Source organism: Lepidochelys kempii, chromosome 12, assembly GCF_965140265.1.
Source record: "Lepidochelys kempii isolate rLepKem1 chromosome 12, rLepKem1.hap2, whole genome shotgun sequence".
NCBI classification, from domain to species: Eukaryota; Metazoa; Chordata; order Testudines; family Cheloniidae; genus Lepidochelys; species Lepidochelys kempii.
In genome coordinates, this window is record NC_133267.1 from 3,766,164 (window position 1) to 3,790,822 (window position 24,659).

Here is a 24,659-nt window from a genome sequence, read left to right on the forward strand (position 1 = left end):
CATCGGCTGGTTGGGCTTTAGCAGCACATGCAGGGCTGGAGCCATGACAGGGGCAGAATGGACACCCGACATTCTGGACCAAGTCTAGTCTATGCTGTAGACCTGCATCAAACACACCGATATTCACAGCTTTCCTCTCATTCACAGCGAGTCTGCCAAGAAATCTAGGAGGCAAGAATCCAATGGGATGGCAGGGATCCATGTTATATCCCCCTTTAGCACTCTTTGAAGGCTGCCGGGTGAAGAATGCTCTGAAGCAGGGTGACTGGCAGCACAACAGCACTTTGGTAGCAATCCCATCCACCCACTGTGGGGCACTCCCTGCACCGCTATTTAGCTACTGCTAAAGGTCAGGGCTAGCGAGGCTTCTGCTCATACTGCGCCTGCTCTACAGCAATTCAGCTGCAATGCAAAGTAGCCAAGCTGTGAATCTAACCCTGCACTGGATGTGTCTGACCCCACAGTGCCTAGCTCTGCACTACTGAAGTGCCCCCAAGGTGCTGAGTGGGTAGCATGAAGGACACAGCTGGATTTGTAGGGGCTGTGTCTACACTAGTGATTGGGGGTGGGAGGGCTCCCAGTTTCTGGCCCTGGTGCAGCTTCCCTGGCCCTGGTGCAACTTCCATGCTGATTCCAATGATGGGACCACAGGTCTAGGCGGAGCACTAGGGTTCTAACCATCAGATAGCTCAGCTGCATTCAGAGTATGCCTAGATCACGCAGCATGGCCTGAAGCCTGACTACACCAGTGCTCCCACAAGCAAGGCTGCACCATCCTACAGTAACGGGGGAGGGGGAGAGTCTCTTAGAAACTCTCCTGTAAATAAGGCCTATTACTATAGGGTAGATTAAAAACATGGCATCTTGGATCTATTCTCAGGATGAAGGTGCATGGAGCACTGTTGTACTGGTCACTGTAGAACTGAGGTGCAGTAAATTCCTGCTTTTCCCCCCCTTCATGCAGAGACAGGCTCCAGCATGATGAGCCAGGTGTCTTCCCGGTCCCACAAATGCAGCATTACGTGGCAGGAGTCCCAGATCCATATAGAGCAGTGGTTCTCAACTGTGGGGCCACGAGCTAGTTTCAGGGGGTTCCCGAACACCAGCACCCTGCAAGGAAGAAGCCCTGAGCCCCAGTACCCTGCAGGGCAGAAGCCTGGAGGCCCCGCCCCCTTCTGCTGGGCCTGGAGTTTTTATAGCATGTTGGGGGGCCTCAGACAGTAAAAGTTTGAGAACCCTGACGTAGAGAACCATCTACACAGAGATTGCTGTTGGCTACACCCCCACTGTTATTCATCTGTTGAAGAAGTCTTAGCCCAGCCTAAAGAAATACAGTGAGTCTGCTTCAGGGAGCCGTGGGATGAACACAAGAGGCCATATTTTCAGAGCCTGTGAAGTGGCACAGACAGAACACGGGGGGGCACACATGCCAGGGCAGATGCAAAGGCAGGTTACCCACCATCACACAGAGGTGTGAATCTTTGCATGAGATGTTTGGAGTCTCTGTGGACATCCCATGTCTCTGTGGACAACGTGGTGCTCCCGATTGTTGAGATTACGAGAAAGGAAGGAAGGAAAGCAACACGATATCTGCACAGCCCCCATGAACATACATGGGAGATAGCAGGGCTGATTCTCATGCAACTTGCTCACTGTTTACTTCTGGGAATTCAGCCTTCAAGAGGGCAATAGGGAAAAAAGCTCCATGAGACCTGGCAAGGAGCTAGGCACCCTGCTAGAAGGCAGAGGTTCCCAGTGTTTCACCATGCAGAGGCGGCCTGCACCCTCAGGATCTGCCCTCCAACCAGATTTATTGTGCTTTGCCCCAGCCTGCCCCAGGACCCAGCAACATGGCCCAGGGTGCTCAGTGTCAGATTTCCTAGGAGACACCCTGTTGTAAAGGAGCAGAGTGTTGTCCCTTTAAACCAATAACAAAGGAGTCCTCCCACACCTGTGCCCCCTGCCTATTCCTTGTAGTAGGGTCAAAGCAGAGGGGCTGGTCTTTACCTGAGCCATCTTCCGCACTTCCTCGAAGCCTTCCATGTCCACAGTGAGGCCCTTCTCCTCAGCAATGAGTCCAGTGAGATCCACAGGGAAACCATAGGTGTCGTACAACAGCCAGGCAGTGTCCCCTTGGGAGAAGAAACGGATCAGTCAGGTCTCCCACTAAGATACCCACTACTCCTCCATCAGAACCCTCCCGCCTGGAGCAAACCAGCTCCCAAAGGGCCTGGGACACTTCCCTCAGCAAACGGGGAGGCCTATGAGACTCGGCAGTGGACCTCAGAGATTTGCCTGGCTAATGGGCACTGGCAGTCGGTGGTCACAGTGCCGGGGTCACAGTCTGCAGGACACCTGTGGGTGGATCTCAGTCCAGTCGCTAGTGGACAGCTGTCTGCAGTAAGATGTTGCCACTCAACCAGAACAGGAAGAGGTTACTCACCCTGTGCGGTAACTGACGTTCAAGATGAGTGTCCCTGTGGGTGCTGCACTCCAGGTGTTGGTGCGTCCCTGTGCCTTCGCTTGGAGATTTTTACAGCAGTACTCATACCGGTCGTGCACACGCAGAGCCTGCCCCCCCGCCCCACACACACACACACTCCGAGTGTACCTTAATAGTACGCATGCGCGACCGGTCTCTTCAGTTCCTTCTCTACAATGGAAGCTACCCCAACTCCAAAGTAGAGGGAAGGAGGGTGGGTAGTGGAGAACCCACAAGGTGAGTAACCTCCTCCTCTTCTTCAAGAGGTGTACCTGTGGGTGCTGCACTCCAAGTGACTTAAAAGCAGTCTATCTCAAGGAGGTATGGACTTCAGATTGGGTAGAAATGCAGTAGATAATACAGCTCTGCCTAATCATGTATCCGAGAGAGGGCCCTAAGTAAGGTCATAGTGTTTAACAAAAGTGCGTTCAGAAGACCAAGTGGTTAGTTTACAGATGTCAGTCAGAGGAACTTTGCGTAGAAAAGCCACGGAGGTAGCCATCGATCTAGTGGAGTGAGTTCTGATGTCTGCTGGAAGCGTAACTTTCCGTATCTAATAACTGAGTCAGATACAGTCAGAAATCCATTTTGAAAGTCTCTGGGTAGAAATAGGTGTCCCTCTGGACCACTCCGCAATGGAGACAAAGAGTCTAGAAGAATTCCTAAAGGGTTTGGTTCTATTCAAATAGAAGGACAAAGCCCTGCATCGTCTAGGGTATGCATTGTGGATTCAAAAAAAGAGTTTGCATGTGGTCTAGGAAAGAAGATCGGCAGGTGTATTGGTTCATTGATGTGGAATGACAAATGGCCCTTTGGAAGAAATTTGGGGTATAATCGAAGGGTAACTTTGTCCTTAAAAAATAGGGTATATGGTGGGTCTGCCACGAGAGCTGCTATTTCTCCTGCCCGTCTGGCAGAAGTGATTGCCACTAAGAATGCTGTTTTCATAGAAAGGTGTAAGAGGAAGCAAGTGGCTAGGGGTTTGAATGGTTGTTTAGTTAAGCAAGGTAAAACTAAGTGAAGGTCCCACAGAGGGGTAGGAGGTCTAACGTCTGGGTATAGGGATTGGAGTCCTTTGAGAAAACATTTAGTGATCGGATGGGCAAACACAGAAGTATCGTCAATTTTGTTGTGGAAAGTTGTAATAGCAGCTAGGTGGACTTTGGTGGAGCTGAAAGAAAGGCCAGATTGTTTGAGGTCTAACAGGTAGTCAAGTATAAGAGGAAGAGGTGTGGACATAGGAGACAGTTGTTTAGATGAGCACCATAGTGTGAATTGTTTCCACTTTTGGAGATAGGTGGTGCAAGTAGGTTGTGTTCTGCTATGTAGGAGCACTCTTTAAACTTCCTCAGAGCATGCTAGTTCGTTTTGGGAGAACCATGTAGGAACCAAGCTTTGAGGTGAAGCATGGACAGGTTGGGGTGGAGAAACGATAGGAGGTTCAGAACGAGAGGCAACGAAATTGGTGGTCAAGTTGACATTCTGGTGAGGAATGGGAACCACGGTTGTCTGGGCCACGACAGGTCAATCAGGATCACCGTGGCACGATCTGTTCGTATCTTTGTCAGAACTCCGTGGAGAATCAGGATCGGGGGAAAAGCACAGAGTAAGTTCCGGTGCAACAGAATCATAAATGCATCTCCCGGGGAGCGTTTGCCCAGTCCCGCTCTGGAGCAAAATTCAGGGCATTTCGTGTCCTCCGCAGTCGCAAAAAGGTCTGTGGTTGGATAGCCCCAAATGCGGAATAGATTGGTGATTATCACCTCGTTCATCTCCCATTCATGGTCCCAGGGAAAGCGTCTGTTTAATTCGTCCGCTATGGTATTCCTAGTTCCAGGAAGGTAGGCAGCTGATATCCAGATATTATTGGAAACAGTCTCAAGCGGTGACTTGAGGACTGTTGTGAAGTTTTGTTGCCAGCTGCTTTATGGTGTCGAAGCGATCAGACGGGAGAGATGCTATTCCTGCCCAGGAATCGAGGTGTGCTTCTAATGAATTCCAGGTGCTGGGTAGGAATTAATGTGGATTTGTCTTTTGTTTATTTGTAGGCTGAGGGATAGGAAACAATCGACAGTGAGTTGCATGAATCGAAGCGCTTCGTCAAGCGTTGAGGCTTTAACGAGGCAGTCGTCTAGGTAAGGAAATATTATGACTCCTTGCTTCCTGAGGTGGGCAGTAACTACGGCCAGGAGCTTGGAAAAAACACGGGGGGGCAGTGGATAGGCCGAAGGGTAGTACCCTGTATTGAAAATGTGTCGAGCCGAGAGTGAAACAAATGAAGCGTCTGTGGGCTGGATGTATTGTCACATGAGAAAACGCGTGTTCTGTAGGTCAAAGGCTGAAAACCAATCGCCCTGCTCCAGCACTGGGATTATGGTGGCGAGGTTCACCATTTTGAACTCTTGCTTCTTGATAAAATTGTTGAGCCGCCTGAGGTCGAGGATCAGTCGCCATCCCCCGGTTTTCTTTTCTATTAAGAAATAATGGGAGTAAAACCCCTTCCTTCTGTGTCATTCGGGCACAAGCTCCACTGCTCTCAATGGAAGGGGATGCTATACTTCTTGCAGGAGCAGTTCTGAGGAGACACGGGAAGGGTGGGTGGGTAGGAGGCATGGATAGGAAGGGGATAGAATAGCCAAGTGTGACGACCTATAAAACCCACTCATCGGTTGTAATGTTCTGCCATTGATGGAAGAATGGTCGTAGGCAGTGTCCAAAAGTAGGGACAGGCGCTGTAAGCACTGAAGTGGGAACATGGGTTTTGAAACCCTCGACCAAGGCTTCAGAGCTGCTTGTTAGTCGGAGGGGGTTGAGACGCTGCCGCGGAATTGGGGCGGCGACGCTGGTATCTGGGTCTCTGGTGTTGCTGCTGTTGTTGCTCGTGTGATCTCTGGAAGTGCTGGGTATATATGGGGTAGCGTGGACGGTGGTAAGGTTGGTATCTATATGGTCACCTTCTGGTTGTGTGGATTTATATTCCTAAGGACCGGAGGGTTGCCCTTGAATCCTTCATTGAATGAAGGACGTCGTTCATTGTGGAGACAAAGAGTTTGTCGCCACTGAATGGAAGGTCTTCAACGGTACTCTGGACCTCTCGAGGAAATGAAGAGGAGAGCCACGAACCTCGGCACATGACTACTGCTGTAGCGGTGGATCTTGCTGCAGTATTGGCCGCATCGAGGACCACTTGAAGAGCAGTACGTGATATGATTTGTCCCTCAACGACTAAAGCAGTGAATTGTTGTTTCTTTTCTTCTGGAATGTCCTCAATGAAGTCCATGAATTTGTTGTAATTTTTGTGATCATATTTTGCCAGCACAGCAGTATAATTAGCAATTCGAAATTGTAGCGTGGAAGATGCGTATATTTTACATCCGACCAGATCTAAACGCTTACTGTCTTTGTCGGCTGGGGTGGAGCAGGGATACTTGTGTTTGTTCTTTTGGTTGACTGCATCTACCACCAGCGAATTAGGTGCTGGATGAGTGAAAAGGAATTCAGAGCCCTTGGAAGGGATGAAGTACTTGCAGTCTGCTCATTTACAGGTAGGTAGGTTTGCAGCAGGAGTCTGCCAGATGGCTTTGGCTGGTTCCAGAAGGGCTGGGTTGATTGGCAATGCAATCCTGGAAGAAGGCGGCGGCTGCAGGATGCCCGTTAACTCATGCTGCTGTTCAGGAACCTCCTCCAGATTAATTTTTAATTCCCTGGCCACTCTCTTGAAAAGGTCTTGAAATTTAGAAAAGTCATCTGAAGATGACGGGGGAGGAGGAAGCAGGGCTTCGTCAGGCATTACAACTGGGTCTACTGGGTTAGAGACAGGTCTTGCCTGATCCTGCACTTGTGATGGTGCTGTCTGGTGTCTGGCATCCGTGGCAGGTTTGTGAGTTTGTGTTAATGGGCAGGTGTCGGGCCTGGTTGAGGTGGCATAGCGAGTGTGGTCTCAGGGATAGGGTGCCCACGGGGCACAATATTGCCACTGCGGTGGAAAGGGCATAGGTGATGCCATCCAGGGATCTACACACCACGGGGCAGGATCCTGAGAGTAGGACGAGCTGATGTTTCTATGACCTCTTAATTGGGGTCTGAGGATGAGAGACTTGGTATGGTGAAAAATCCTCCTGCAGTCCAGCTTCCTCCTCACTGGAGGAAGGCTGTTCGGACCCTGGCTGAGAATTTGGAGAGAAGCAGGTGTTCAGTAGGGGTGACTGCAGGAGGTCACTTGATGACTGTGTAAATTGCGATACTGGAGCCCCCGTGTGGCGAGGGCGGTGCGAGAGGAATCTGCTGCAATGAAAAGTTCCTCTGCACCGGTGTCTTTAAAAGTCGTTTGGCTGCCAGCCAGCTCAGCGGGTGCTGGTGCCGGGAGAGCGGTGACAACTTGCGGGGGGTCAGGCATACCAGCCCGCGTCAGCGCTGCGACAGAAGCGGTGCCAAACGGTGCCATGTGAGAGGCAGGCAATTGGAAGCCTGAAGCCTCGGCACTGGAGCGGTGTGCTACCGTCGCAGCCGGGTTTCGCATGGCGCCGGAGGAGCCCGGCGCATCAAAACAGCTCAGCCGGGGAAGCGCTGGGAGGGAGGCAGGAGACCTGGCCAGAGAAGCCTTCTCCTTCGAAGTTCCCTTTGCGGGTGACAGAAGGTGATGGTTTATGGAAGTTTTCTTTAGCTTCTTTGAGGCGGGGGGGCTGTGGCGTGCAGCGGAGCCAGAATCAGTGCCCGGGTCTGAAGCGGACCCTAAGGATTTTTGAAGCAGGAGAAGCTTTAGCCTCAGCTCCTTGTCCTTCCGTGCCCTAAACTAAAGTTTGCTGCAGTGGGCACATTTTTGGGGAATGTGGGACTCCCCCAAACATTTTATGCATCTGGAATGGCCAGCTGACAGGGGATAGCACCCTTACAATTCAAGCAGCACTTAAAGCCTGGAGAGCCAGGCATGTCGGAAGCGGCTGTGCTGACAGGAACAAAGAGAATTTTATTTTTATTTTTTTAAGAAAAAAAATAAACGCACGCTCCAGGTAACACTAATAACGAACACTCTGGGTAACAAACTAACTAAAAGGGTAAAAGTAACAAGGGAGAAAAAGTTTTCTAGCAAGTCTGCTGAGCTCCGTCTCAGGCCGGGACGGTAGAGAGGGAACTGAGGAGACCAGTTGCGCATGCGTACTATTAAGGTCCGGGGGGGGCAGCCTCTGCACGTGCTTGACCGGTATGAGTACTGCTGTAAAAACCTCCGATCAAAGGTGCAGGGACACACCAACACCTGGAGTGGAGCCACCCATAGGGACATCTCTCGAAGAAGAACCAATTGTTAGCAGCCTCATCAGAGAGCCCAAGGACTGAATAGGCCATGGAGATGGGATCATCTTGTAGGTCACAGGTGAGCCAGAGGCAGGACGGTGCATGGGGGGCTCACTCCGCAGCTGCCCCTGCTGTGATAGAGGGCTTCAGTCTCCAGTACCATCAATCTGACACCTTTCACCCTGCTCAATTCACAGGCAGCCCAGCTGAGCCCTGACTGACTCCCAGGTGGAAAATGCTGTTCCGCAGCAGATTTCCACAGGACACAGCTGGTGTGTCGGGGCAGGAGGAATCCCTGGAAGCCTCATTCAGCATGAAAGGAGTTAAACAAACCTTACCAGGGATCGTTTTACTGTCTCCCAAGCTCTGGATCTTCCGGTCCAGGATGCGGCGCCCTCTACTGAGCGTTTTCAGGAACTGAACCTCTTCTTCATTGATAATATCCTTCACCATGAACGGGTCCTTCTTTAGCTCGGGGAACGCGTCGCCCTGCAGACGCAGGAGTAGCAGCCATTAAGAGCAGAGATCAGCATCAGACAGCAGATGGAGTCTCCTACCATGCACAACCTTGGATTCTCATGCAGTCACTGTGCAGCAAAGGGACCTACCAGCAACTGCACCACAACGTCGACCAGCGAGGCGAAGAAGCCCTTGGGGGCATTGAGCTTTTCGTGGGAGTAGCGCACGGCCCGCCGGAGAATCCTTCTCAGAACATACCTGCGGGAACAGCACAGAAAGGGGATCCTCACTCGGACATTACGCCCCTCTCCCCTCCTGCCAGTGGGATCCGCCAGCAGCTAAACATGGGCAATGCAAATACTGAGAGCCTCTTCCTCAGCTCCTCTCACCTAGTTTTGGAATCCACGCCCTCAACACCTGTGGGTGGGAGATGAAGTGTGCTGGCAGAGTGCAGGGTGTGGGGAGCAGGACTAGAACAGCAGAGGGGCTGCGTGTCAGGACTGAGGGACATCAGCACAGCTGTGTGAGAGACGAACATATGCCAGGCTGCATCAGACCCAAGGTCCATCAGAGGAAGCTGTAAAAACCCTACAGTTATAGATGTGAGATAATCTGCCTGCAGATTAGGTCTCACACTGACCTCTAATTATTAGAGCCTAGCTTACACCCAGCAGCATAAGGCTTCACATCACTTCCCAAAATGTTGTGATCAGTAATTATGATTGCTCTGGCTATTCTTGGTATCTGTATAAGTGACCAATGCCTTTTTGAATCTTGCTAAATTCTTGGTCTCACAGTCTTCCTGTGTTTGTGAGTTCCACAGTCTAATTATACATTGTGCAGAAAAATATTTCCTTCTATTAGTTTTGAATTTTCCTCCTTTTAATTTTATTCAATGTCCCCTTGTTCTTGTGTTAATGAGACACAGACACCAGAACTTCTGGATCTACCTTCTCTACAAGTCAGTATTTTCCATACTTCTACCATGTCCCCTTTTATCTCTCTTTGCTCAGGTAACAATCCCCTTTTTTCAGTCATTCATCACATGAGAGTTTTTCCAGGCCATTGATCATTCTCATCACTCTTCTCTGACCACACCTCTAGTTCTGCAATAAGCTGGGGTGACCAATGACAGACAAGGCCACACCTTTCACTTATATCAAGGCATTTTAATACTTTCAGTGTTATTCTCCACCCCATTCCTGACACATCCTAAATCTCATTGCTTTGACACCCAGGTCCCTTTCTAGGGTTGATCCATCTATGGAGTTTACCTCCTTTATTTTTAGCTTCAGGACCTTTTTGACTAACCTTCACATTTTACTGAAATTTCCCTTTCTAAAGGTTAATGATGCTGTGTCACTTTCTGTAGCCTACTCACCCCCTGGATATCAACACTAATTATATTATGGTCACTGTTAGAGTGGCTTAACTACTCTCCCTTCTTGAACTGGTGTCTGTGTGTTCACTTAAAGCCGAGTTAAGAACAGCCTCTCTTCTTGTGCTCTAGAACTAGCTGTTCCACGAAGCAGCCACTTTTAAAAGCTGTCTTTTTAAACTTGGTCCCATTGGGTCATTTGATCAGTTTATACGGTTAGTGGGGGTCTCCAATTACTACCACGTTGTTCGATTTTGCTACCTTTGCTCTCCAACACTGTGCACTCGCTCAATCTCCTTTACTTGACACAGGCCTGCAGTACAGCCCTAGTCATAGATTTACACTCTTACAGCTTGGGAACTACCTCCCTGTGGAGCAGCTGCACATCAGCATTGAGGGACACTGGCCGAAGCGTGTGTGTGAGAAGCCCAGAGCTGGAATAGCAGGGGCAGAGCTGACACTCAGGACTGAGATGCATGGACAGCACTGGGTGGAACATTTGCACAGCACTTACCCAAACCACAATAAGCCTGGCTCCAAGCCCTGCTATTGATCCCTTCCAGCCTTCTCAATTACAAGGAAAATAGTGCCTTGCATGTGCAGGTGGTTCAAATGAGGGATCTCCAGATGTCCAAAGGAGTGACAAGACCCTAACTGCACCCAGAGTAGTGGGGGACACCACACCACCTCTGTTTCCCAGATCAAGATGTCAATGGCTGTAAGTTTCACCTGCCTCTAAATGGTGGAATTTCACCACCGCCAGGACTGACCTGCAGCCTCTGGACACACATACAACCTGCAGTAACACCACTCCTGCTTCCTCCCCGGTTCAGTAATGCACAGTTGTGTCACATGCACTCTTACCCTCTGCCAGTGTTGTCAGGTCTCCCTCCATCAGCAAGGGCCACAGTGATAGTTCGGGCATGGTCTGCCAGGACTCTGTATGCCATGTCTATACCGTCTACATCCTCAGCACCAACCTTCCCTGTGTACGCCCTGGCCCCAGTGCCCTATGCAGAGAGAGGACACAGTGGGTATGGAGAATCTTGCTGTCTTGTCTGCTTATAGAGGGACACACAAAGATGGTTAGATACATGGCTCTGCTCGGCAGCATGGCCTGGATGACCCAAGTCCAGGGCTGGCCTTGCTCTCCTTGCTCAGGGCCAGTGGAGGCTGGGAATGTTATGGAGGCAGCACACGTCTCTGGATAGGAGAAGGGTACCTCACTATCCCCCGCACCCTCTGGAATAGAGGCCGAGTGGCTCTGGAAGGAGCCAAGCTCAGCTCTCCCTGATCAGAAGGGAGCAAGCAAAGTGAAACTGCTTGGCTCAGACAGAGCCCAGGTCAGCAAAGGCAGTGACTGAGATGGAGAATCCAACAAGATTTGGAGTGACAGCTGCGGCTGGTTTTGCTATGCTGGGTCACAGACTCCAGCCAGGCATAACCAATACAGCCAACAACTCTTTCCCCCAAGCAGTTTCACTGCAGTCCCCATTCTATTTACCACGCTCTATTGCTGCTTTCAGGGCCTGGCTTCTTCCTTCACTGACAACACCAGTGTTCAGGGAAAGCCGCCTTAAAGGCGACCTGCAAAGAGAAACAGGTGTTTGTGGCCTTTTCTTTGTTCCTTTATGATCGATGGAGATGGCCTGGGAAGGCTTTTCACAAACAAGCCCCCAGAATGCAGCTTTTCTGCCTGTTTTTTTTATATTTGAAATATTGATCCTGTCAACTCATTTGTAGAAATGAGGATGACTGGGAGACTGGTAGGATGAGAATATCAGAAACCCCCAGTAAGGGAAAGTCTACTGACAGACAGGGGAAGGGATTTTTAGTCAGACTGTGAAACCCATGTGTTAACATCTAGTCAATTCCAATGTCTAAGAAACGTTCAGGAGAAAGGATGTCTTTCTTAAAGATTCAACCCCCTCCCAAGGGCTCAGATTGCTCACAATCCACATTTCAGAGTCTTCCAGCAAAATCAAGATGATCACATGGGATATTCCAAATGAGAAAAGCAAGCAGAAAAACAACTTTTTTTTATCGTAAAGAACCAAAAAGGAGCATAAATCCACCCACTTCTGCTGCGCATCTTTCAGACACCACCCCACAGGACAGCATATGCCACTTACATAGAATCATAGACTTTAAGGTCAGAAGGGACCATTATGATCATCTAGTCTGACCTGCACAACGCAGGCCACATAATCTCACCCACCAATTCCTGTAACCGTAACAAACCTCTAACCTATGTCTGAGCTATTGAAGTCCTCAAATCATGGTTTAAAGACTTTGAGGTGCAGAGAATCCTCCAGCAAGTGACCCGTGCCCCACGCTGCAGAGGAAGGCGAAAAATCCCCAGGGCCTCTGCCAATCTGCCCTGGAGGAAAATTCCTTCCTGACCCCAAATATGGCGATCAGCAGAACCCTGAGCATGTGGGCAAGACTCACCAGCCGGCTACCCAGGAAAGAATTCTCTGTAGTAACTCAGATCCCATCCCATCTAACATCCCATCACAGGCCATTGAGCATATCTACCGCTAATAGTTGAAGATCAATTAATTGCCAAAATTAGGCTAATTTATCAAGCTTAGTCTTGAAGCCAGATATGTCTTTTGCCCCCACTGCTTCCCTTGGAAGGCTGTTCCAGAACTTCACTCCTCTGATGGTTACAAACCTTCATCTAATTTCTGATTAGATAACAGAGATGGATTATACAAGTCAAGCTATGTAGTCCTGAAAGCCTTGGAGCAGGGGGGTTTTAAGGCGGTGACCAGCTGCTGAAGTTTGGCTTTGGACCCAGTTTCACCACCTAGATCCCCACACTGGGTCCCACCCATCTTTCCAGTTGAGGAGAGCTGGACATGGCACCCTTCAGGGCACAAAGAGACTTCCCCCAGTGCTTGGACAGGGTGGCGGTGGGTAACCAAGAGGAGGAGGAGAGGTGGGGGACCCTCTCCACCAAGACTCCCAAAGGAGGTACATGCGGCTTCTGCAAAGTTCCCAGCCTCTGCTGGCCCAGAGCATGATAAATGGAGCTTGGCCCTGAACACAGAGCTGTGCCATCTCAAGCCTACTGATCAGGTCCATTTGTTTAAAACAAAGTCTCTTTGAGTCAGGCTTTTTAGGGCTCTGAAAAGCTCTTAGTGCAGGTAGGAAGCTTGCAAAAGGAAGGCCGCTATATAGAGAGGAGGGCGGGGTCTCCTACTTTCAAAGATGACCAAACGGTTCATGGTCAGCACAGCTCACAGGGAAACATCCCCGTGAGCAGCTCTGATCAGATGCCACATGCTCTCCCCAGATTCACTCCTAAAGCAGCAGCTACGGAATAGTCTAGCCTTCTACCCTTGCCAAGGTACAAATCTGCAAGCCAAGCGTTTTTAGGTTGACATTTTTAGGTTCTCACAGCCACTAGGAAGTCACCATGGTCCCCTCCTCTGGGACAGCTTCCCTGAGTGTACAGTGCCATGCACAATATGAGGCTATGCATAACAGGGTAAGCAGACAAATTTTGATCAGGTTCAATGGCCCAGTCATGGATCTGTACCTTCTGGATGGCTTCAAAGTAGGGGATGAAGAGATCAGTGTCATAGTTGGACATCTTGTTCTGCAGCACAGACACCAGCCTTTCCAGACCCAACCCAGTATCAATGTTCTTCTTGGGAAGAGGTTTCAGGGTCCCGTCAGCCTCTCTGCCCAACCCCAGGGAAAAAGACAAACAGTCGTTGAATGGGTTGCTGCAGCAGGGCTGCCATCTCTTCTCTCATCCCCACAAGACTTTAAATGATCCCCCTGGTCTTATAAGGCAGGCAGACACATGGGCCCCCAGGAGCCTTAATAAGAGGGTAAGTAACAAGACACTCAAGAGCAAACTAGAACCAGCATAAACAAATCCTCCCTCACCCCAGAGAAATGGGCTGAATAAGTGTCCCCAGCCTGGCCCAGGAGGCAGCCACAGACTAACTCATGTATATGGGAGTAGGGGGAGAGCATTGCAAAGTCACAGGCCAGTGACGGAACGGCCCTTCTTCCAGAGCTATAACGAGAGAAAGGTCAGCCACCTCAACCCCACTGATCAAGGCTGTGATGGGAGATGGCGCAGAAGTCAGCTCAGTGGGGAGTGGAGCCAAGCGTTTGGCCTGAAGGACTCCCACTGAATTACAGCTTGCAGAGCCTCCAAGCATGACAACAGTCCTTTCCGCTCAGCAGCTGGGCTTGATTATTTGCTCCCAATAGCTGCTTAGGGAAGATGGTTAACACACACGAAATACCTTGTACTGAGTGACATGGGGTGCTGGGAGTTCAGCTTAGCTGCTGGGGTGTGGAGGGTGAAGAGAGAGGAGTCTTAATGGCCCCCCCCGTGTCTGATGAAGAACGGCAGTGGCGGGTCACTAGAAGGAGCCCGATCAGCGGTGCTAGAGGCTAGTCACGGGGCAGAGGTGTTACACGGGGAAAAACAGTGGGAGGTAACTACAGGTGAACTACAACCTCCCTCCTCCTAAATCCCAGATTTCACAATTTAACCATATTCCCCCAACACCCATCAGGGGCAGCTCAGAAGCCAGCTGTGGGGTTGGCGAGAACAGTTCACACTGGAGGGCGGAGGCTACCAAGCCTACAGCCTCCCGGTGCTGCGGCTTTACAGAGCTGTCTTTTTACCAGAGTGAAGCTCTCCTTCTCCATTAAACAAGAAATGCCTGGAGGGGGCAGGCTCTTGGCTCACCTGTTAAACTGTATAAACACCAGGTTCCAGATCTCCAAGACATTGGGGTCATCTTGATTGACGAGGTGTGAGGCATCCCTGTCCCCAATCCGGTCATAATGAATCTCACTGCAGGGGCCACAGGGGCCTGTCTCTCCCATTTCCCAGAAGTTATCCTTCATGCTGCCAGGCAGGATCTTGCTCTCAGCCAGTCTGTACCATGAAAGTGCCCATTAAATCAGAGAGGTGAGAGCAAGACAGGGACCTCTCCCAATTCAGGGGCAAATAAAGAAACCACCTTTTACTTGTTAAAACTCATTGAATGGGTTGGAAGAGCCCACAGGCTTTCGAGAGAGACCCAGCTGAGATCCTGCTTTCTAACACCTACCATTTGGACTTCCCATTCTAGCAGGACCAAACAAGTGCCCCTCCCCCACTCCAGGGGGAGGGATAGCTCAGTGGTTTGAGCATTGGCCTGCTAAACCCAGGGTTGTGAGTTCAGTCCTTGAGGGGGCCATTTAGGGATCTGGGGCAAAAACTGGGGATTGGTCCTGCTTTGAGCAGGGGATTGGACTAGATGACCTCCTGAGGTCCCTTCCAACCCTGATATTCTATGATTCTATGATTCCCCCACTTCAAAACTGACACATTCACAAGAAGCTCATCTCTCCTGGTGAGAGGCCTGTTGTACGTAGAATATTTTTAAAATGCCACCATGTGCTTTTAGAACTGAAAGTGATCCATTTTTTACAATCTTCTGTCCTCAGGGACAAGTCTGGCCTTGGTTAGGCTTCATTAGGGGATTTCTTTTGTGCAGAAAGCCCAGGCTTTATTTAAACAACGATACAACAGGATGCATCTCAATCTCTCCCTTTTAATTACGAGTGTCACCTCAAAGCCCTTGGCTTTATGGCTCTTCCACTCAGAGAATGTGATCTGTGATATGCTGCCACGGTGAAGACCCACTGATGTGTGTCCATTGCCAAATAAGACATGCTGCATTTCCTTAAAATAAAATGCTGTGTGAAGTAAATACCACCTACTTCCTCTGTTCCCACTGCAAAGCATATAGGATTTCAGCCAGCAATGTATCTTCAGCATGGTCATAAATGGGTTTCCATGCAGTTTCTGATTCCATTTCAGTGGTATAAGGTTAATTCTTTCACAGCAATGGCCCACTCTTGCTGATGGAAGAGAATTTGCACGTCCTGAGTCTGTCCAGTAATCCTGTGCTGAAGGGATTCAGCCTTCACAGGTGCATCTACAATCTCAAAGATCCCATTTCCTAGCTGGCAAGGGTTGCCTGGTTAGGCTGGGTCAATGTTTTACTTATTTCAGTCTATGTAATCTCCCAGGCTCAGGTACCACTGGAAATCCAATCTGTGACTACAGAACAACGCAGCAGCAGATCCCAGCTCTTGTAAATGGCAGTAAATTAAATTAAATAATCACTAAATGGAAACTTCCCTTCCCCTCAAATTTCCCCAGCCCCTCTCCCATTCCAAACACCCATTTGAAAAGACAGACTTTGCAGTATGCCCTGGAAATCAGCAGATCCAGACTATTTCAAGCCAAGAAGAAAGCAATCCCAAAGTCACAGGCTCCTTGTGGAGAACACGACATCAGCAGCTCCCATTCAAGCAAGCCAAAACAGTTCCACTTCGAATGTTTTTGCTGAGCATTGCTGCAGCAGGATAGCGCAGGAGTGCTCTGTCAGGCAGACCCATCCCAGGCCATTTAGGGCTTTACAGATCAAAGCCTACATCTTTAACTCCATCTGGAAACCAACAGGCAGCCAGTGCAGACCACAGAACATAAGTGTCATGTGCTGACTGCACTTATGACTCACAAGGAGCTTCTCAGCAGAGAGGTCAAAGACTGACTGGGCTGTGGGGAGTGAATTATTTCTCACCCCATCAAGCTATCCCTTTAGGGTGTGGTTTGGCTCACTGGTGAGACAACATGAAGCTTATTCCGCCTCAACCATGGCATGGGCAATCAAGGGACTCCAGGCTCCAAGGCTGTCAGGCCTGCACCTATCACCAGCACGGTTTTCATAAGAAAAGTTATATTTTTAAATGCCCTTACCCCAAATCCTGCCAGATCTGTTTGCACTCAAGGTCTGGCTCTAATCCAGCTGCCTTGTTGCCACCAAAGTAAGTGACATAGAGTCTTTCAATGGGGATGCCGAACTCGTTGGTGAGAAGCTCCAGAGCCAGTTTACAAGCCAGTTCCTGCACCAAGAAAGACAAGGTTAGTGAGGAAAAGCAAACAGATCTTCATACCCATACAACACAGCCCAACCCAGAACAGGCAGGAGTTGAAGGCACAAACTGTAATGCCTCAGAATAGGCTTTGCACATCACCAAGTCTAAAGTAAACTGAATAGGAAGCACAGGGAACACAGAACACATGAAACATCCTCTCACTGACTCCACTGCATGCAAAAGAATTGAGGCCTGGAACCTACACAATGGATTGCCCCTCTCTCTAGGCCCACTGCAGGTACCCCTTGGCAGAGCTGGCGGCTCAAAACACCTGCCCCTCAGAACCTGAAATGAGCGGAAGTCTTAGACTTTTAGATAGCAAATAAGGCCAAGAACCAGAGTGCTTTAGCCAACGACAGCTGAAACAGGCAGGCCAATATTTGCAGGGGGCAGGAAATCCCCATACATCAATAAACTTAGGGTTCCCTGGATGACTTCATACAAGCAGCCAAAGAATAAAAAATTAACACTTAGCAGGTTCCACTGTGATTCTCTCTTTCCTCACTGATTTTTGGTTCTACTGTTATTTTAATTACCTTGCTGCACTTTGATCAGCTTCATGAAGTTCAGTGGCACAGTATTAACTCTTGAACTAAGCCACTTGCAAGGACATCACGCTTCCTCATTTTATGCTCCTATCTCCTCAGCAAGTCCTCTTCACTATCTCCGGCTTGCATCCAGAACATCTGCTGGAACCCTGCCTCCAAAGTCCTAAAGCCTGCAATCTGAGCCACTTACAAATGAAGGGCTGCAGAAAGTGCACTGGAAAATGACCATTCTGGATGATAGCCTGCTTAGACGCTAAAAGCCTGACACAAGGAATTGCTTTGCCTTTCGTAGTCCACTGGACCAGGAGACTTTAATCCAATTTAAAAGTACTGGTTTATTTGTATTTATTTATTGATTCCCTATTGTTATAAGAATGAATGTTGGTCACACTGCTGTAGTGCTAACAAGATGTTCAGATTGTACTTCTTACACTGCACTGAGATTAGACAAACAAGAACACAATTCTACAGAGAGCTTTTCACATTTGAAGGCTTTACAAACATTAGCTAATTAATCCTCACAACATCCCTGGGAGGCAGGTAGGCAGCTATGGGCTTTTTCCACCCAGAAGGGTCCCAAGTGCTTTATTATCCGATGCACAGATACATTCTTACTTTCTATCGATGGTCCCACTGTTGTGAGGTGGTATACAGAATTTTCTGTCTTAGGCGACTAACTTATGAATCTTACTACCATGCTCAGGGTCTAACTGATCACCAGATTTGGTGTCTGGAAGGAATCTTCCCAAAGGTCAGATTGCCTGCGACCTTTGGGGCTTTTCACGTTCCTCTGCAGCATGGGGCATAGATCACCTGCCAGGATCATCTGGGCATTGTTAGTATATAGGCTTATTTGTCAGCCTGAGATAGAATTTTGGGTTTGACCTTTGATACTCATATCTTATACTAATATGTGTAAACAAAGGACAAAGACTGTGTATGTTTCTTCTGCCTAGTCAGATGGTTTTGTCAGTACAAGGAGAACAGATAAGATCAGTTAAAGTGTTACAGGGCATGGTGGGAGTGTAATATATGAGCACATTTTAAGTCTGCCTCAACCCCTATCTCAAGGCAAAGTCAAGCAACCAGTCAGGAAGGGCAAGGGGGGACTGGGTGGAAGGTATAAAACACTAAAAAACCAAAGAAATGCCCATCCCTGACTAGAGCACAACCTCACTCCTTACCCCTCCCATGGGGTACAAAAGAGGTGGGACGAAGACCCCCAACCCAAAACGGAACATGACCCTAAGTTGTAAGGGGTGGGACTGTAGGCATCCATTGCAGGTATATTTGAACCTGCTAAGAAGGAGGGCATGGGGAACAGGGACACAGACAAGGCTCTGTGGTGTCAGAACTGGGAAGGGGGACATGGGGTAAATGCTCTGCGGCATCAGAGCTGGGAAGGGGGATGTGGGATAAATGCTCTGCAGTGTCAGAGCTGGGAACAGACCACTGGGAAATAGACACTGCTGGCGTGTAGAGCTCTGGATATGCTTGCTTGGAACTAACCCCAATAAACATCACATTGCCTGCTCTTCAGGCTTTTGCTTTCTGTCTGCGTGACAAGAACCAGAGGAGAGGGTGAAGGGAAAGCCCTCTAACAGGCATAACCAACCTAATCATTCCCTGCCATCACAGAAAACTTGGGGATTAGTGGCATCTCAGTTACTCCCATTCTCTGCCTGCCATACACAACAGTCCTTGTGTTAGCCTCCCAAAGACTGGTTTAACCGAGGTCATCAGGCTCAATGTAGAGGTATTTGGTTGAAGTTTAGTGGCCTGGAGGTCAGACTAGATAATCTGATGGTCCCCTCTGGCCTTAAACTTCATGAAAGCTCCGCTCAGATTACAGATCCCCGCTTACCTTGAAGTAATCTCCAAATGACCAGGACCCCAGCATCTCAAAGAAGGTGTGGTGATAGACGTCTTTCCCCACATCATCCAGGTCATTGTGTTTGCCCCCAGCTCGGATGCACTTCTGGGTATTGACGGCTCTGGTCAGTTTAGCCATGGGGTGGGAGGGGTCAAGGGTATTGAGGAAGATGGGTTTGAACTGGGAGGAAATAGAAACAAGATGATTTAAACTTAAGAACTCACCTAGGCAGCGAGCACTCTGTGGGTCAGTATGTGTGGGCCAATAAGAACATGCCCAATGCATGTATTTAGAAATGCTGAGGTTGCCACTCCACCAGACTAGGGAACCTTTCCATCACTCCTACCAAACCAGGAGCAGTACTGGTGTACTCCCAGGGGTGCGGCATCCACCTGTCTGTGCCCAGGAGGAGGGCAATTATGCCCTCTGCCCCAATTCAAAGAAAAGACTACCAAAGTTTTTTTAAAAACAGGATTTGTTTGCTTGGTGCTAAGGGCCTAATCCAAACCCCACTGTAGTCCTGTCACTGGCTGCCTGGGTACTTGGACCAGGCCCCAGTGGCGGAATGACAGTATGGGAATGAGGGAAATGATGCCTGGTACACAGAATGGAGAGGTCTCTGGAAAGCCCCCCGTGTCTGAGCAGGGTTCCTCCAAGGAGCAGGAAGCAGTCTGCACCTCCACCAAGGATTCCATATGGGGAGGGAGGGAGGCTTTAAACACCAACCACGGTTTAGCAGAATCATTGTTGAGAAAAGCTGTGCTAAGTCAGCACATCCCCCAGGTGACATGGCCAGACTCCATTCCCAGCCAGGGCTGCCCTGCTCTGGGCCCTCCAGCGTACAGGTACATCTTCTCTAACATCATCACAACACAGCACTGGGAGCCCACAGCCAGGGGTCTGACAGGGAACTGCTGGAGCAATCCAAGCCCATTATATCTCACCAGAATGAATTTCAGAACGATAAATACTAGCCACAATATACACGGCCAAGCACTCCTTAGTTCTTTGCTCCTGCAGAAAGCACAGGACAGGTACCAAAGTCACACAGTCCTAGGGGAGAGTCCTACCTGATTCATGCCAGCATTGGCAAAGAGCAGAGTAGGATCGTCCAAGGGGATAGTCGCAGATGAGTGGACGTAGGTGTGCTGGCGCTCCTTGAAGAAATCAAGGAACTTTTGCCGGATCTGCCTAGCTGACAATGTAGTTTCCATCCTGAGATCACCACGCAAAGCTGGCAAAATTAAAAAGAGAAAGCAGATGGGTGAAGGACACATTCTGCTTAGTTTAATGGGACAGTAATGAATAAGGATCCTGGGGAAGGGGCACCTGGGATGTAATTCACCTAATTCTTTTGTCTGGGTCTCATGAAAGTTAGGATTTTCAGATGTCAGAGTAACAGCCGTGTTAGTCTGTATTCGCAAAAAGAAAAGGAGTACTTGTGGCACCTTAGAGACTAACCAATTTATTTGAGCATGAGCTTTCGTGAGCTACAGCTCACTTCATCGGATGCATGCCGTGGAAACTGCAGCAGACTTTATTTATACACAGAGAATATGAAAAAATACCTCCTCCCACCCCACTGTCCTGCTGGTAATAGCTTATCTAAAGTGATCATCAGGTGGGCCATTTCCAGCACAAATCCAGGTTTTCTCACCCTCCACCCCCCCCCACAAATTACCAGCAGGAGAGTGAGTTTGTGTGTGTATGGGGGTGGGGGGGATGTGAGAAAACCTGGATTTGTGCTGGAATGGCCCACCTTAATTATGCACATTGTAGGGAGAATGGTCACTTTGGATGAGCTATTACCAGCAGGAGAGTGAGTTTGTGTGTGTGGTTTTTGGGAGGGGGGTGAGGGGGTGAGAGAACCTGGATTTGTGCAGGAAGTGGCCCAACTTTATTATCATGCACATTGTGTAAAGAGTTGTCACTTTGGATGGGCTATCACCAGCAGGAGAGTGAATTTGTGTGGGGGGGTGGAGGGTGAGAAAACCTGGATTTGTGCTGGAAATGGCCCACCTGATGATCACTTTAGATAAGCTATTACCAGCAGGACAGTGGGGTGGGAGGAGGTATTTTTTCATATTCTCTGTGTATAAATAAAGTCTGCTGCAGTTTCCACGGCATGCATCCGATGAAGTGAGCTGTAGCTCACGAAAGCTCATGCTCAAATAAATTGGTTAGTCTCTAAGGTGCCACAAGTACTCCTTTTCGATTTTCAGATGTTAATTTCTAGTCTTACTTGTTTCCAGGAGTAATGAGAGTGTCTCACTCTGCCATAAATGGTATTTGGCTAAAGGATCACAGATTCTACAGCTTTAAGGCAAAGTATCCCCTAAACACTTGTGTGTGGATACCAAACCATTAAGTCAGATTGAGCATGGCTCCTCTGGGGAGGGGCCCTGAGTCACAGATACAAAGGCCTACAGTACTGGTGACTCTATGCTGTGGCTCATGAATGCCATCCAACAAGGAACACATTGCCTTACAAATACACTAGACAGAAAATGGGTTTTAAGTGATCATTGAATGCTCTACAAACCAAGAGTTAGGGCTGGCAATTCAATAATTCACTTAGCAGGAAAAAAAGGGAACAGATTGATATAGTTTAAAAAAACCCTAAACATCAGGATGTAAGGAAATCGAGACTTAAGGATATAGCACCAATCATCACTATCCTACAGCAAATTAATTACCAGCCCTTCTCCCCAGAGAACACTGGCTGCTTCCCGCTTCCTCTCAAGACGGAAAAGAGGACTGGGGACATGCTGCAGTCCCTGAAAGTGTGTATGGGAAAACTGGTAAGCAAGGTCTTCTCCAGCTGCCAGGGGGACAGCAGGCAGAAGAAAGAAAGGGGTCTGAATGGTTTCTTTCTGTCTGCTTCTCCAGAGCCACAGGAGTAGCAGAGGAACCAGCAGTATGATTGTCAGTGCAACACCCCTTCAGCAGCCCACATGTATTTCAGTTCCCAGTCACCCAGGCCCAGATTCACAAAAGCATTTAAGCACCTAGCTCCCATTGAAATCAATGGGAACTAAGTGTCTAAATATCTTAGAGGATCCGAGTCTTGGAGTCCATTCCGGAACCCTCCAGAGGAATTTAGAGAGAAAGAAGTGTCCCAAGCAGAGAATCTGCCTGTCCACCACCCAAGTCATTAGAGCAGCTGCCTCTCTCTGAGCAAGGGAGAAGAAGCTGGGGTTGGAAGCAAGGGGAAAAAAATCTAAATGTAAAAAACCACAAAATCGTTTTTCAAGTGTATTAAAACGCCTGATGACATTTTAGCTGTAAGGCTTTTTCACTTCTCCCAGAGCGAGGATTTTGGCAAGAACCACCCATTTAGCGAACTGGCCAAAGGTCATACGCAGAGCAAAGAACTGAACCCAGGAATCCTGACTTCCAGTCCCCAGTTCCAACCAATCGCAGCATATGCGGATGGAAAACAGGCTATGCCATTTTAAGCAGGGCTAAGATGATGCAATAAGACTCCAAACATTTACAGATGGGGAACAACCCCAATGCACCTGGCATTGGCGACTGTGGGAAGTCAGGATACCGAGCTAGACAGACCATGGGTCAGACCCAGTATGGCCATTACGTTGTCCACGGCATGCATCTGATGAAGTGGGCTGTAGCCCACGACAGCTTACGCTCAAATCAATGCGTTAGCCTCAAAGGTGCCCCAAGTCCTCCTGTTCTTTTCACATTCTTAAAGTACGTTTAAAATGCGGGCCCAGGGGGCCTGACATTCGGGAGATCTCGCTGAAAACACTAGAGCCAAAAAACTGCAGCCAGACCTACGCCCAGAAGGCCCCGGGACTGCCACGGCCCCGCCACGTGCCCGCTCCCGGGGCGCCGGCAGGTCCCTCGGCCCCGCCCCCCCTCGCCCGCGCGCCCCGGCCCGCCGCCGGCGCCGGACTCCCAGCATCCCCCGCGGCCGCGGGCCTGCAGCCCAGCGCCGGCGGCGGCGGAGCGAGCGGCTCGGGAAGCGGGGGGAGGGGATCCCGCTCCCTGCCGGCACGGCCCGGCACGGCTCGGTCCGGTCCCCCCTCCGCTGCCAGCGCCCCCGGGCCTGCCCGCCCTTACCTCACCTCCGCCCGGCAGCGCCGCCACCGCACTCCGCGCCTCACCGCGCAACCGAACCCGCTGCGCCCTCCGCCCCGCCCCCCGCCGGGCGCGGGCGCCGGCCACTGATTGGTCTCTGCCGCTGACAGCCACCCGCGGGCCCTGGGGCGGTGCGTGGTGACGTCACGGGGAAGGGGCGGGGGGGCGGCTGATGCAACGGCCACGAAATGGCCTCCCGTGGGGGAGGGGAGGGCTGCCATCGTCACTTCGCACGGGGCGGGGCCAGAGGGGAGCGCAGGCCCTGAGGCCCCTGTGGGCGGGGCGGGGCGGGGCGGGGCGGGGCCCCGGGCCCTGCGGCCTGGCCGGGCGTTCCGCGCGCGGGCCGGCGCCCCCTGCTGGCGGAACGAGGGAGAGCCGCGGGGGAGGACAGCTCCCTGGCTCCAGCGTCGGCCTGCGAAGCCCAGGGCTGCGAGTTCAATCCTGGGCACCCCGCTAGGTAGTCGGGAGGGTGGAAGAGCAGGGGGGCCGATGAAGCCCTCTTGCTCTCGGCCCGGACAAACTGCGGCCCCTCTGCTCCCGGAGCTTTCTGTGACCCTGCCCGGCTCCGGGGAAGCTAGCACGCAAACAGGCAGGTTCGCACCGGCCACGGCCAGCTTCGGCCTGGGAAACGTAGAGATGAGGCAGAAACGTTCAGCAAAAACCAGGGACAAATAGACCCGAGTAAGGCCAGGCTCGGGCAACGCTACTGAGGAAAAACACAACTGGCTGCTTCAGCTGCTTGGCTACGGTATTGTCGGGGGCAGCCGGGAACTGGTTGCCTAAGCTTGTGTAGTGAAGTAGGCAAAGGTATCGGCCGTGTACTGCGAAGGCCTGGGGCGCCCAGAGTCGTCCGGGAATGCGGGACGGGCGGAGTACTGCAGGCAGGGCCCAGTGCACGCAAACTGGGACGTGTTTGGCTCGGATCCAATGACAAGGAGCAAATGGAAAAGATTTTGTACAGTAGACTGGCCTCACTATCGGCGAGAGGACCAGGAATGGTGGCCACCAGGAGGGTCAATCAATTATAATACGATCCTCCAATTGGTTCTGTTTTGTCAGCGAACGGGTAAATGGAATGAACATCTGTGTGCGCAGGCGTTTATGGCTTTAAGAGAGAGAACAGACATTCTGCAGAGCTGTAATTTGACTCCAACAGGACCAGTAGTGGCTAATGTTAGCCCCCAGAACCCCCCCCAATGTTGTAATGGCAGAGCCGGTGTCCCCTTTGGCCCCCACACCCCCACCTTATAAGGGTAGGATGCCTCGGGTTACAGAGATTGCCCCCTCAGTGGGACTCTATCCTTTGATTACCGAGACTGTTGTGGCTCGCCCAGAGGCAGACGGACGCCAGGCCACCACCATGCAAGTTTACACCCATGTGCCATTCAATCCAATAGACTTAGCAGCTTTTAAAACACAGGCTGGGGAATTCTCCACGAACCCAAGCCAGTTTATTTCAGTCTTTGAGGGGTGCCTCAGTAGTCACAGCTGGATTAGGACGACTGTAATATCCTCCTGAGAACCCTGTTGTCTGGGGTAGAGCAGAATCAGGTTACA

At 50.3% G+C, this 24,659-nt stretch overlaps 1 protein-coding gene across 2 annotated transcripts in view; it reads right to left on the reverse strand.

Moving 5' to 3' along the window:
* The window catches only part of AARS1 (alanyl-tRNA synthetase 1), a 49,544-nt gene extending 26,346 nt beyond the window's left edge, over positions 1–23,198 (reverse strand). The window contains exons 1-10 of one of the 2 annotated variants that reach the window (XM_073307194.1): positions 23,090–23,198; positions 20,072–20,235; positions 18,993–19,181; positions 16,402–16,547; positions 14,335–14,526; positions 13,159–13,303; positions 10,476–10,621; positions 8,383–8,491; positions 8,113–8,263; positions 2,008–2,132 (exon numbers count right to left, since the gene is read on the reverse strand). In XM_073307194.1, the coding sequence (XP_073163295.1) occupies positions 2,008–2,132; positions 8,113–8,263; positions 8,383–8,491; positions 10,476–10,621; positions 13,159–13,303; positions 14,335–14,526; positions 16,402–16,547; positions 18,993–19,181; positions 20,072–20,215 (1,347 nt within the window). In that variant the 5' untranslated portion in view covers positions 20,216–20,235; positions 23,090–23,198. Of the gene's footprint in view, positions 1–2,007; positions 2,133–8,112; positions 8,264–8,382; positions 8,492–10,475; positions 10,622–13,158; positions 13,304–14,334; positions 14,527–16,401; positions 16,548–18,992; positions 19,182–20,071; positions 20,236–23,084 lie in introns of both variants that reach the window. The other variant, XM_073307193.1, reaches the window with a different exon arrangement.
* Between the last annotated feature and the right edge of the window lie 1,461 nt (positions 23,199–24,659).